The sequence below is a fragment of the Lithobates pipiens genome, unplaced genomic scaffold (genome assembly GCF_037356315.1).
Source record: "Lithobates pipiens isolate NorthernLeopardFrog02 unplaced genomic scaffold, aLitPip1_a1.2 Scaffold_8, whole genome shotgun sequence".
In the NCBI taxonomy this organism is placed as follows: Eukaryota; Metazoa; Chordata; class Amphibia; order Anura; family Ranidae; genus Lithobates; species Lithobates pipiens.
In genome coordinates, this window is record NW_027507903.1 from 285,017,073 (window position 1) to 285,031,898 (window position 14,826).

The window sequence follows — 14,826 nt, forward strand, 5'->3', positions numbered from 1 at the left end:
GCCTGGAAGATATATGGCCCTCAAATCTGGAAGATATTGTTGTGCCAATGTCATGATCGGTTCCACCTCTTTCGAGGGATTGGCTGTGTGTCCAGCCTTGTTGCTGCATGTGTTGTCCAGAGGCAGCAAGGTGGCTAACGCCATGAATGCTGCTCGGAGTTCTAGAATATTGCAAACTAGGCCTTGAGTGGGAAATTCCCATCTGCCCTGGATCTTGAGTTGTTCGCAGGTGGCACCCCACCCTACAGCACTTGCGTCTGTGGTAACAATGATCCATGGCTGGGGCCCTAATGGACGATGCTTTACTAGTGTCTGTTGTCTTGTCCACCACCGAAACTCTGTTGCATATGTCTGGTGATCCTGATTGGCTGGCCTAGACGAACCTTCTTCCACTGAATCAAGAAGCCCTGCTGGAAAATTCTGAGTTTCCAGTGAGCCCAGGGGGTACATGAAGCCATCGTTCCGACAAGACTCATGCAATGAAATGCTGACATCACTGGTGCAGCCAATGCTGGTTGGAACTTCTCCCTGATTTTGGGGAGTTTCTGAAGAGGCAAAGAAACTGTTGCTGCTTGAGTATTGAACTGGGCCCCCAGGTAGACCATACTCTGCGTAGGTTCCAGCTGGATTTTTTGATAGTTGACTATCCAGCCAAATGACCATAAGGTGGACAGCAGGAGCTCCTTCTGCATCCGCAAAAGGTCTTGGTCCTGGGCCAGGAGGATGATGTCGTCCAAGAAATTATGGACTTTCTCCCTCAGTGGTGCCAAGACTGCAATCAGAAGAAAAATGTAATTTGGTACCTGGATCAACCATATTTTTTATTATTAAATTATAATTAATTAATTAATTAATCAACAACTTAATTCTGGACTCAATTCAAGCCAATTCAAGACTGCAATCAGAACCTTGGTGAAGGTTCGAGGAGAATTGGATATGCCGAAGGGAAGGCAGATAAATTGGTAATGCCTGTCCCCCAGGGGGAACCTGAGGAACTGGTGGTATGACTGAAGAATCAAGACATGCAGGTAGGCATGCTGTAAGTCCACCGAAATCATCCAGTTCCTTGGTTGAATTATCTGGATTACGGTATGAAGAGACTCCATCTTGAACCTCTGTATCTGGATAAATTGGTTCAGCTTCATGAGGTCGATCACTGGTCTGAAGCCCCCTGTTTTTTTCTGGACCAGGAAGAGTGGCGAGTAAAAGCCTGTAAACCTTTGACAGGCCGGAAACTGATATGACAACCCCTTGAAGCAACAAGATATTGATGTACTCCTAAAGAGCAGCTAACTTCGGGGGTGACTGGGTTGTCTTGGTGAGGGTGAAGAAGTTTTCTGGAGTTTGAACAGCCAATAATAGCCTTGCGACACTGTGGACTGTACCCACAGATCTTGGCAATGATCTTGCCAGACCTGGGCAAATTTGAGCAGCCTGGCCCCAACCGCCTCCCCCTGGGTGGGCCTGGCATCAAAAGGGCTTCTAGGTACCCGAGGGAGCCGCAGGGACCTTAGCTCTTTGCAATCTAAGAAAGGTTGGCTGTATACCCCTCTAACCCCTTTGGAGTCCTTGGATGGTCAAAAACCTCAGAAGTACCTGTTTGGCACTACTTTGGTTGCTCGCCCGCTTCTGGCGTCTGAATGTTATATTTTGGGGTATCCAGATTTAGGCCAAACTGTGCCTTCCCATCAAAAGGCAGCTTGCAGCAGTTCTGCTTTGAGGATGGGTCAGCCGCCCACGGTTTTAGCCACAAAGCTCTTTTGGCTGCGACTGAGCTAAGCATGGCTCTGGAAGACCATCGAATGATGTCTATAGCTGCCTCTCCCATAAAGTACCGCCAAGAGCTTTATCTCATCAAGAGCCTTGATGATTTTTTCTTTTGGCAGCTGTTATTTGATTGCATATTCCAGGTTCTGTGCCCACACTTGCATAGCACTTGCTACTGATGTTAAAGCCACAGTGGGCTTACAGGCACCACCTGCCTCTAGGTAGGACTTTCTTAAGTCCGAGTTGATGCGTCTATCCAAGATGTCACGAAAGAAAGAAGAGTCTTCCATTGGAAGTGTCCCATTCTTGGCCAATCTAGTAACTGCTGCATCCTCCTCTGTGAGTGGGTACACCTATAGGTTAAAGAACATTTTTCCCTCTCCTTTCTCCCATTCCTGTTTCTTTAGGCTGGGATAATATGTTTTCTCCTTCTTTGGAGGAGGTTCCAAATCCTCCCATTCCAGTGCAGCATTTACTGCCTTAATGAATGGTGGTATCACAAAATCAAAGCCTGAAGCTTCAGGATCCTCTGCCGAGGAGGAGTTGGAATCTTCTCCCTCTGCCTGGAAGGTTTGCGGTCTGGGGAATCAGCCCACCTGATCCGCTGGGCTGGAGTCACCCCTGAAGTGCCTGGTACCTCTCTAGTTAGAGAGGGTTGAATGGCTGGGTTTAGACCTGGTGCAGGACCCACACTCTGTTCATCCGCTTCTGTCCCTGGTTATCCGAGACGACCCAAAAATTCTGTCAGGGAGTCGCGGACTACTTTTATGAGCAAGGTTGACACCTTTTGACTCTCATACTCCTGATCTCTGGCAAGATGCCTGAAGCAGTTGCTGCAAACTAGTTTTCCTGGCATGGGATCATCTCCACATGACCAACATTTGCCTTTTGGGCATTGAGCCCTCTGAGGAGAAGCTGTATGCTTTCTCTTCAGTGTGCATTTGTATTCTTTGTACTGGGGGCTGAAATAGATAAAAAGGCACGCTCGTCAGGGCATAATGCACTCTTTTTCCCGCATCTTCTTACCAAAAGTTGGCCCTTACCTAGTATTGTGGTGGTCTTGGTTATGTGGCGATAGTCTCATGCTGGTGTAAGAACCCGAAAGGTGCAAAGGGTACTGCATGGCAACCAAAAGAAAATAAGAGAAGAAAAGGAATGGAAAAAGAGCCATAGAACAAATAAACAAAAACATTCACATATAAGTACACTTATACATATCTGTCCCTTTCTATATACCCACAAACATACATATATATATATATATATATATATATATATATATATATATATATATATATATATATGAAGGTGTCCTGCACTGATGGAAAATGTATATAATTATAGCTGCTGCCTCCACCGTGACACCTACCTCAGTAGGGTCTAGGTACAGTATAAAAGAATGTAATATGGGTGTGGTGGTTGTGGCGCTGCTCTGCGGTAGTGAAAAAACCTTAAGTGACACGTGTTAATATAATGATAATCCTCAATAAACCAATAAAAGTGCTTCATGTTTAAAAACTTTTAATGAACCAACGTGTAAAGTGATATGTGCTGATAAACCTTGATAAATGGTAGTATGCAATAAAACAATTAAAGTGCTTAGTACTAGAAATGACAAAGGGCTGTTGCTGAAAACCTAATTAACAAATGCATAAAGTGACATGTGAAAAATAACCTAATATTAAAACCTTCACAAACCAAAATAAAGTAGCACATGTAACTGTAAATAATCGAGTGGTACAATTAATGGCACTGAGCTGCTGATATACACATATTAGTCCATACATAAGAAAAATAAAAAAAAATAATAATAAAAAGCGAAAAAACTGGGAAACCAGTCCTTCAAAAATGACCAAAACAGAAGAAAACAAATCAGGTGACTTGTGACTTTGTTCCTTTCCGTGCCTTGTGAGATAATGAACTTTATAAGTGCACGTGCTTCAATCCGTGCTCTCATATATTTACTTTTACCAGAGAGCTCTCGCCACTAGGGGGTGTTGCGCTTTCCCTGCCTCTCTGCTGTATGCCGGTACAGATCTCCAATTTTGGTGACTCTTTACACCCCCTTCTCCTCGTTGTTACTCAGAATTTGTGGAAAGAAAGTAATACTCCATAGTACAAAAATGTTTAAATCAGGTTTTTAACACACGGCAATTTAATTGGTTTATTGAAGATTATCATTATATTAACACGTGCCACTTAAGGCTTTTTTCACTACAGCAGAGCAGCATCACAACCACCAAACCCACATTACATTCTTTCATACACATATATGTATATATATATATATATATATATATATATATATATATATATATATATATATATATACACACATACATATGTACACACATACATCTATATATACATATACAGTTGTGCTCATAAGTTTACATACCCTGGCAGAATTGATCATTTTTGGGCCATTTTTCAGAGACTATAAATGATAATACAAAAAATTTTCTTTCACTGATGGTTAGTGATTGGCTGAAGCCATTTATTATCAGTCAACTGTGTTTACGTGGTTTAAATAATAATGGCAACAGAAACTACCCAAATGACCCTGATCAAAAGTTTACATACCCCAGTTCTTAACTCATTGAAAAATGTGGACTTTAAAGGGTTAATACCATGTATTGCCCCTTTAACATCAATGACAGCTTGAAGTCTTTTGTGGTATTTGTGGATAGGGCTCTTTATCTTCTCAGAAGGTAGAGCTGCCCATTCCTCTTGGCAAAACGCCTCCAGTTCAGGGAAATTATTGGTCTGTCTTGCATGAACTACACGTTTGAGATCTTTCCGGAGTAGCTCAATGATATTGAGGTCAAGAGAATGAGATGGCCACTCCAGAACCTTCACTTTATTCTGCTGTAGCCAATGACAGGTCGACTTGGCGTTGTGTTTTGGATCATTGTCATGTTGGAATGTCCCAAGTACGTCCCATGCGCAGCTTCCTGGCTAATGAATGCAAATGTTCCTCCAATAATTCTTGATAACATACTGCATTCATTTTGCCATCAATTTTCACAAAATTTCCTTTGTAGCTCACACATTCACAAATTATCAGCAATCCACCTCTGTGTTTCACAATAGGAATGGTGTACCTTTCATCATAGGCCTTGTTGACTCCTCTGCAAATGTAGCATTTATGGTTGTGGACAAAAATTTCCTTTGTAGCTCACACATCCCCAAATTATCAGCAATCCACCTCTGTGTTTCACAGTAGGAATGGTGTACCTTTCATCATAGGCCTTGTTGACTCATGTAGCATTTATGGCTGTGGACAAAAAGTTAAATTTTGGTCTCATCACTCAAAATGACTTTGTGCCAGAAGGTTTGAGGCTTGTCTCTGTGTTGTTTGGCGTATTGTAAGTAGGATACTTTGTGGCATTTGCAAAGTAATGGCTTTCTTCTGGCAAGTCGACCATGCAGCCCATCTTTCTTCAAGTACCTCCGTATTGTGCATCTTGAAACAGGCACACCACATGATTTCAGAGATTCCTGTATTTCACCTGAAGTTACTTGTGGATTTTTCCTTTCATCCCTGAACAATTTTCCTGGCAGTTGTGGCTGAAATTTTAGTTGGTCTACTTGACTGTGGTTTGGTTTCAACAGAATCCTTCATTTTCCACTTCTTGATTACAGTTTGAACACTGCTGATTGCCATTCTCAGTTCCTTGGATATCTTTTTATATCCCTTTCCTGTTTTATACAGTTCAGCTACCTTTTCCTGCAGATCCTTTGACAATTCTTTTGCTTTCCCCATGGCTCAAAATCCAGAAACCTCAGTGCAGCACTGGATGAAAGATGCAAGGGTCTGTCAGGAGTCCAGAAACTCATTGACCTTTTATATACACACACTAGTTATTAGGCCAAAAACACCAGGGTATGTAAACTTTTGATCAGGGTAATTTATGTAGTTTCTGTTGCCATTATGATTTAAAAAGAGTAAACACAGTTGACTGATAATAAATGACTTCAACCAAACACTAGTCATGAGTAGAAGACATTTTTTTGTGTTATCATTCATATTCTATGAAAAATGGCCAAGAAACCATAAATTCTGCCAGGGTATGTAAACTTATGAGCACAACTGTACATGCACACACATCACCAGTCCCTAATAGCATAAATTACCTGGTCTCTGGTTGCTCCTTTAAGATGCTGCCTGTCCAGATGCCTAAATCAAGTGGGACCATTCAAGGCTGACCCAGCCGGGCTATAGGGAGAAGAAAGCCACACACACGCCTCGGGGAGCTATCAGGAGGGAGCAGGAAGCTGCAGTGCTCATTACCAGTCATGGAATTAATAAATATACTAAAAAGAGAGAGAGAGATAGCGGAAATACATCAAAGAGACACAAACCTGTGACAGAACACCATAGAGGCCATGCTGTTCCAACTGCTGCATACGGACTCCACCTCAGGTATGTCACAAGAGGGATAACATCTCTGATTAGACAACACCTTGGCCCCAAAAGACCACCAGAAGGGCTCCCCACCTTGTTGGTGCGTTTAGCAGTCTAAACTGTAGGACCGCATTTGGTAGAGGCTGAACCCAAACAGACTCTGATGTAGTCGGCAGGTAAGAGCTTATCCTGAGTGTAAAGTTCTGTAGGTGTTTGTCTTTGAGGACAAAAAGGAGAATGGGGAAGGTAGATCTCAGTCAGACTTTTATAGAACTAAACAGGTCCTGTGGGTGGATATAGGGGCGGAGCTTTATTATATGTATGCTGTCATGGTGGCGTCAGGAAATTACCATTCTCTGATAAAATCATTGCTAGGCTTCAGCCTACCAAGTGTCAGGTGATAGGTGGTCTCTCACCCTCCACAGATCAATGGGTGGCATTTCCAGAAACAAAACAGAGGTACACATAGAGTAGTGCCATTTAAAGAAAAGTTTATTTAAAAATAAATTTGCTTACTGGAATCCGGATAATAAAAGCCTCAACTAAAATCAACATTTTATTTTTTATTTTTTTATTTTTTAGCCAGGTTAGTATACTTACACTGTTACACCAACAATAAGTTTATACATAAGCCAACACAATTATTCCAGACTCCAAATACAGAAATTCATGTCTCTATTTAAATGAATATGTAATTGTAGTTTAGACGATACTGACTCAAATTGTTTGCTGAATTTTACATGATTTGCTGATTTTCACTTCATATGTAAATTCTTTATAAAAATTTATTGAAACAGAAAAAGCCTATTGTTTACATAGTACAATGGCTCAAACTCAAATTTTCACATTGTACATTTACCTGTTAATGCAATTCTTTGCATGTAAAATTATGTACACAAAAACAAAACCCTAGAAGCTGTATTTTCTTATAACACTATCTTTATTAACAAAAAGTAAAAAAAAATGGCTGGGAAGAGTAAGGTTCATGTTAAATAAAATGGCACGCGGAAGCACTGGAAAATGGTACTAAAGGCCACTACATAGACAGGTGATAAATTTAACTAAAATAAAGAGACAAGTCTTTCAAAATTTCTGGAAAGTGGTTTTCAACCTCAGTCCTCAAGTACCCCTAATGGGCCATGTTTTGCGAACTTCCTTTAGATAAAATAGCTCTTATCAATACCATGTCATTGATATTGATTTAAAGCAGCTGTACAAAGTAAAGGAAAACCTGAAAACATGGCCTTGAGGACTGAGGTTGAGAACCACTTCTGTAAGGGACTAGCACCCCAGCCATACTCACTGGTGTAAAGAAAATCTTCAGTGCATTTGATAGCCTTGTAAAGAATAGAGATGACCTTTGATGACCAAGTTGAACATGAGTACAACCTGAATCCAGCCTGTTTCCAGTTTGTTGTACATAAAAACAAATGCATGCTCATTCCCCCCATGGACAGTTTTTAGGAGTACCGGGCGGCCAGGAGAATGGGGGGCAATGAATATTCATTTGTCACATGTACACCCCAAACTGGGAACAGTCTGGATTCAGTGCAGCACGCACCACCCCTCCTGAACCATGCCAGGCCATATACGAGGACCAGTGATGCCCAGCAATCCAGTGATGTAGACCCTCTACAATCAAGATGACCTGCCGCCCAACGATGTTGACACATGGCCTTTTTTTGGGGACTTTTTTGTTTTTTATATTTTGGTTTTTAAAGGACTTTTCACTTTTTTTGTGAATGAGTAGGGGCACTATCTGACCCTTACTCAATCACATGCACAAGTAGACAGGAAGTAGATGAAGGAGGCTGAAGAAGATCTGTAGCACTAAGATGCATAAAAGGATGAAAAAAGAGAGAACAGTAATTTCTGAAATTAAAAAAATCTTGCTACTCATTTCTGATAGTGTTTCAGAAAACTAAATATCAACCATCTGTCGTGGTTTACATTTCATTTAATTTCTTAGAATATCAGCATTACAGTAGTGTTTTGTCTTTCTCTTTAGGGTGGCCTGAAAGCGGTAATCTGGACAGATGCATTTCAGATAATTATCATGGTGGCAGGATTCATAGCTGTCATTATTAGAGGTGTAGTTGTGCAAGGTGGAATCCAAACAATACTGAATGATTCTTATTACGGTGAAAGACTCAACTTCTGGGAGTAAGTATCCGAACATACTAAGTATCATGTAAGCATACATTAATAAAAGGCGATTGTCAGTATCATATGAGGTACATATTCACATAAGACAGATTAGGTAACGATTAGAACATCGATGGTAGATGGTAGAGGGGAAGAGTTTGTAGTGAATGTAGTAAATGAGCATAGTCACCCTAGGACAGGATGGGTGTTACCAGCAGAATCACCAAATGAAAATGCAGGAAAAAAGTCTAAATAAGAAAATGAATGATGCCACTGTTTTTGTTCTTGAATTTTGATACATTTTTATAGCCTAATACAGGGCAACCATGGCAATGCCATTCACACTGGCACTGTCAAACCTGCACTTACTGTATAGGCATTTAGAGGACATTTTTAAATCCATATAAATGCATGTAATAATTTTACAATGGTGGCATTCGCCTGTTTACCTGTGTTTGGCCTTATTCACCTTGGTGGTACTCGCTACGGTCTATAGTGGGTAGTGGATTGCTTTTCAGATGCTGGTAGAACATCGGTTTCAAGCCAGGAGGAGATCCTATTGGCCCCTGAATGCCCATTTTTTTTTAACCAAATTAGTACTTTCAAATGAAATACTACACTGCAACCACAAGTCAAGCATTTGGCTCATGGTTGCAGCCCAGCCCAACTCAGTTTTCTTGCATGGGTCCTAATAGGCAGCGGTAATTAGAATGTGACATGCTGTATGCGTAGCACTATGTACATTGCCTTGAAAAATATTCATACCCCTTGAACTTTTCCACATTTTGTCATGTTACAACCAAAAACCTAAATGTATTATATTGGGATTTTGTGTGATAGACCAACAAAGTAGCACACAATTGTGAAGTGGAAGGAAAAAGATAAATGGCTTTCCAAATTTTTTACAACTAAATATGTGAAAAGTGTGGTGTGCATTTGTATTCAGCCCCCCTGAGTCAATACTTTGTAGAACCACCTTTTGCTGCAAATATAGCTGCAAGTCTTTTTGGGGATGTCTCTACTAGCTTTGCACATTTAGAGAGTGACATTTTTGTCCATTCTTGTTTGCAAAATAGCTCAAGATCTGTCAGATGGAGAGCATCTGTGAACAGCAATTTTTAAGTCTTGCCACAGATTCTCAATTTGATTTAGGTCTGGACTTTGACTGGGCCATTCTAACACATGAATATACTTTGATCTAAACCATTTCATTGTAGCTCTGGCTGTATATTTAGGGTTGTTGTCCTGCTGGAAGGTGAACCTCCCCCCAGTCTCAAGTCTTTTTCAGACTCTAACAAATTTTCTTCTAAGATTGCCCTATATTTGGCTGCATCCATCTTCCAACCAACTCTGACCAGCTTCCCTGACCCTTCTGAAGAAAAGCATCCCCACAACATGATGCTGCCACCACCATGTTTCACAGTGGGGATGGTGTGTTCATGATGATGTGCAGCGTTAGTTTTCCACCACACATAGTGTTTTGCTTTTAGGCCAAAAAGTAAAATTTTGGTCCCATCTGACTAGAGCACCTTCTTCCACATGTTTGCTGTGTTCCCCACTTGGCTTCTCGGATAAACTGCAAATTGGACTTATTATGGCTTTCTTTGAACAATGAAAACTGTCAATGGCAACCACAGAAAAGAGCGCTAGTTGAGCCAGTCTTGTGCGGACAGATAACCAGGCAAAAATCAATAAGATAAACTATATATTGATTTATTGTTACCATAGGTTTATTTAAAAACCAGTTACAATTCTCCTTGCATAAATAGATCACAATAAGCTTGCTCACTGTTGTGGTGATACCTTATGGTGGAAGCCAGAGATGGACTGGCTTGTTGAAGATTTGCTGCAGTGATGCACCCCTACAAGATCCACAAAAGTGGAGAAGGGGGAGGGTGAAGCTAACTCATGTAGGGATCGGGAGATGATGTGTAGCCTCCACTGAGTCTCTGGTAACCAGCGGTGAGCAGCAGCACATAGGTGTAGAAGAGGCCAGAAGATAGCTGAAACAGCCTCCAATAGGAACCAGTGAGCATAGGAGATCCCAGGCGCTCAGGGAGACCAAATCCAAAACGAGGCTTGAAGCTCAAGATGGTGGAGAGCAAGCCAAGAAGAGCAAGAATACGACTTGGCTGTTGTCTTGACAATGCGTTTTGGGGCGTGGCCCTTCCTCAAGTCATATGACATGACCAGCCAATGGGGATTTAAATAGGAATTAGCCATGGGGAGATTAACAGTCATGTTCCTCCACCCCAAACTCACTCATCCATGTCTTTATGGACCTTGCTTTGTGCACTGGTCCAAATCATTTGGTGGAGGGGGGGGGATTATGGTGTGGGGTTGTTTTTCAGGGGTTAGGATTGGCCCCTTAGTTCCAGTAAAAGGAACTCTTAAGACTTCAGCATACCAAGACATTTTGAACAATTTCATGCTCCCAACTTTATGGGAACAGTTTGGGGATGGCTGCTTCCTGTTTCAACATTACTGCACACCAATTGGAGTGGAGACTGCAAGCCAGGCCTCTCGTCCACATCAGTGACTGACCTCACAAATGCGCTTCTGGAAGTATGGTCAAACATTCCCATAGACACACTTCTAAACCTTGTGGACAGCCTTCCCAGAAGAGTTGAAGCTGTTGTAGCTGCAAATGGTGGGTCAACTGAATATTGAACCCTACAGACTAAGACTGGAATGCCTTTAAAGTTTTTATGTGCGTACTGTAATTTTATACAGCTATAATAATATCTGGCTTCTTGTGAAATGTTTGTTTTCTTGGCAGCCAGCAAGGTTGTTTTCGTAAGGATTATTTATTTGATCTCAATGCTGGTGATTAATGTCATATTATCACAGGACTGTTTTAAGCTTATCCAATGTGAAGCAAAGTAGAACATTCCAAAAGTGTCTGTATGTCTCAGTTTTATTACAGATTAGAAAAATAAGGGCTTTGTCCTTCATGTTAGTGTGGTAGGTAAAGCCATATGAATCATTCATTGTTGCCCCTGAAACAAGTATACATTAAAAGCAAAACGAGTCATATACAGCGCAGATACATACTGAAGTTATAGAACCAATTATTGTAAATTGCATGCATTGGTTTACGGCAAGTTGAATGACAATTATGCAGTGAATGCTAACAAATGCTTCTATAGAATGCTTGCGGAGCAACAACAGTGCCGGTACAAAATCATCCAGCACCACCCAGGGCAAAGATACAAAACTGCGCCACCTTTTTCCGTTATGCCACGTACACACGAACTGAATTCTCGTCAGAAAAAGCTCTGGTGGTTTTCCCACCGGAATTCCGCTCAAACTGTCTTGCCTACACACGGTCACACCAAATTCCGACCGCCAAGAACGCAGTGACGTACAACACGTACAACGGGACTAGAAAAAGGAAGTTCAATACCTAGTAGCCAATAGCTTCCATCTCGTAGTTGAATCTGAGCATGCATACGTTTTTGCGTGTCGGAATTGCATACACACGATCAGAATTTCTGAGTTTTTCCATCGAAAAAATTGAGAACATGCTATCAAATTTTTGCTGGTGGGAATTCGGCCAGCTAAATTCCGATGGAGCATACACACGGCCGCATTTTCCGATGAAAAGCTCTTATTGGTCTTTTGCTGGCCGAAATTCCGATCGTGTGTATGTGGCATTAAGGTTAGCAGTGATGTCCCTGACACTACTCCTGTCAGCCTTGTCAAGCAACTGGCACAGGGCGCCCCCAATCCTGCAGTAAACCATTGTGCCCAGGGCTGCTGCCCCTCCTGCCCACCCCTTCTCCCGGCCCTAAGCAACAAGAAAGTATAATTGTACGTGTTGTGGTGTGGAAAACAAAAAGCCCTCTGCTGAATCAGAACTAGATGTACAGTTGGCCAAGGAGCCTAAAGGAATAATTTTCATGGCTCCATAAACTATCCTAAAATAATAATGAAATAGGGAAGGAATAAACCAATGTTTTTGGGATCATGAAAATAAAACATGTAAATATTTTCTATTTTGATTTTATTTTATTTATGCATTGTATTATTTATTACTATTTTAAAATATATTCAAATGCTCCACTGTGCTTTGCATTGGCTCAGTGGGTGGCTTTTTGGTTTCTTTTGACCCACCTTACTATAACCTAGTTGGGCCTATTCATAAAAATATTACAGTAAGCAAAGCACTCTGTGCAAAGTATAATATCCAACTAGCAGTTAATTGAAATCCTTTTTGTTCTAATCTAACTCCCAGAAACAAAATTCTAGCTGGTTGCTGTGGTTTAACACAAAACTTTTTTCGCTTTGGGTCTTTATTAGCCTACTTATAGCCGCTTAAATCTTTTTCATACCCTTCTCTTATACAATTATATCTTCTCTATTTTCCATAGTTTTGATCCTGATCCACTTCGTAGACATACTTTTTGGACAATTGTGATTGGTGGAACATTTTTGTGGACGGGAATCTATGGTGTCAATCAGTCTCAAGTGCAGCGATACATTGCTTGTAAGACAAGATTTCAAGCCAAACTGTGAGTTATATTTGGTTTAGAAATTGATACCAATTATGGGTAAACTATGATTTCTTTACCATGTGGAAATATTTCTTGTCAATGCTGAAATTAAAAAAAGTTACAGTATTCTTCTTCCTCTCCATGTCTAAGAGAATACCGCTGATCGTTCGGTAGACACACACAAAACATACGTCTGCATATGTTAATGCTATATAAATGGCTGTAATAAATAAACAACCCACTTGTAACTTTGTCAAAACTTGTTCAAGTAGACATTTTTATTTAAAAAAGGGAGAAAATGTGCATTAACCTACCTCAGAACATTTGGATTTAATCTAGTAGTGTGAAAAAAAAAATCACTTTAAGGTTTTCATGGTAGAAACTATTTTGGGAGAAAGAATCCTACCATTTCTTTAGCTGCTTCCATATGATACGACTAATGCCGCGTACACACGACCAGACTTTCCGGCAGACTAGGTCCATCGGTCTTCCCGACAGACTTTTGGCAGAGTTCCGACGGACTTCCGAACGAACTTCCAAATTAAGTCCGTTCGTTTTGAATGTGATGACGTAAGATGGGACTAAAAAAGGAAGTTCAATAGCCAGTAGCCAATAGCTTCCATTGCGTCGTATTTGGTCCGTCGGACCAGCACACAGACGAATGTTCTTTCCAACAGGAATTGAGTCCATCAGACAGATATGAAACATGTTCTATTACTAGGCCCGTCTGATTTTTCATGTGAAAAATTATCGGATTAGCCCCCACACGATCGGAGTGTCCGATGGACTGATTCTGTCGGACCTAGTCTGCCGGAAAGTCCGGTCGTGTGTACGCGGCATGAGAGTCCACAATTCTATCTTGCAGTCATTAATAAAGTGGTATTAACCGATTGAGATCCACGCTATAGCTCAACAATGGCTACAGCGCGGACCTGCTTTGCCGGGACTACGTCTATTGACGTTGTCCCGAGCACGAGCGTGGCGCGCTCTGTGATCAGCGAGTCTATGAGACTTGCCTGATCACAGATCAGAGCAAGGGGTCGATCCCGACCCCTTACCACGTGATCAGCTGTCAGCCAATGACAGCTGATCATGTGATCAAAACAGAGCCGGTAATCGGCTATTTTTCCTCCTCGTGCTGACAGCGCGAGGAGAAAAAAAAAGCCGATCACCAGCGGCCGTGAGAGGGATTTCAGTGCCCACCTGCCCCCTGCCAGTGCCACCTAAAGTATGGGAAAAAGTGCCACCCATCAGTGCCACCAATTAGTGCCCATAGAGCCACCCATCAGTGCCCATAGTGCCACCTATCAGTGCCCACAGTGCCACCTATCAGTGCCCACAATCTGCCTCAACAACAGTGCTGCACCTTAGTGCCACATATCCGTGCCCATCAGTGCCCATCAGTGCCGCCCATCAGTGCCCAGCAGTGCCACCTATCAGAGCCACCTATCAGTGCCACCTATCAGTGCCCATCAGTCCCATCTATCAGTGGTACCTATCAGTGCCCATCGGTGATCTGTGAATGATATACTCGATATCTGCCGGCCACCAGCGATCGTGTCACAGAGAGGCCGAACGGGGATCTGCCAGTGTAAACAAAGCAGATCCCCATTCTGTCAGGGGAGTAGAATGAGGTTATCTGTTCTTAGTGATTAGAAACAGCGATCTCTCTCTCTACTCCCTGTCAGTCCACTCCCCCCACAGTTAGAAAGCACCTCCCTAGGCAACAATTTGATCGCCCCTGGTGTTAACCACTTCCCTGACAGTGTCATTTATACAGTAATCAGTGCATTTTTATAGCTCTGACCGCTGTATAAATGTCACTGGTCCCAAAAAAATGTGTCAAAAGTGTCTAATCTGTACACCCCAATGTCACAGTCCCGCTAAAAAATGGTGATCACCGCCATTACTAGTAAAAAAAAAAAATCTATCCCCTATTTTGTAGGTGCTATAACTTTTGCGCAAACCAATTACTATATGCTAATTGGGATTTTTTTTACCAAAAATAGA

The 14,826-nt window shown here is 41.7% G+C and overlaps 1 protein-coding gene across 2 annotated transcripts in view; it reads left to right on the forward strand.

Annotated features, from left to right (window-relative positions):
• The window catches only part of LOC143962801 (sodium-coupled monocarboxylate transporter 1-like), a 97,828-nt gene that overhangs the window by 25,902 nt on the left and 57,100 nt on the right, over nucleotides 1-14,826 (forward strand). For both annotated transcript variants that reach the window (XM_077472262.1, XM_077472263.1), the window contains exons 5-6: nucleotides 8,184-8,338; nucleotides 12,694-12,834. In XM_077472262.1, coding sequence (XP_077328388.1) covers nucleotides 8,184-8,338; nucleotides 12,694-12,834 — 296 coding nt within the window. The remainder of the gene's footprint in view (nucleotides 1-8,183; nucleotides 8,339-12,693; nucleotides 12,835-14,826) is intronic.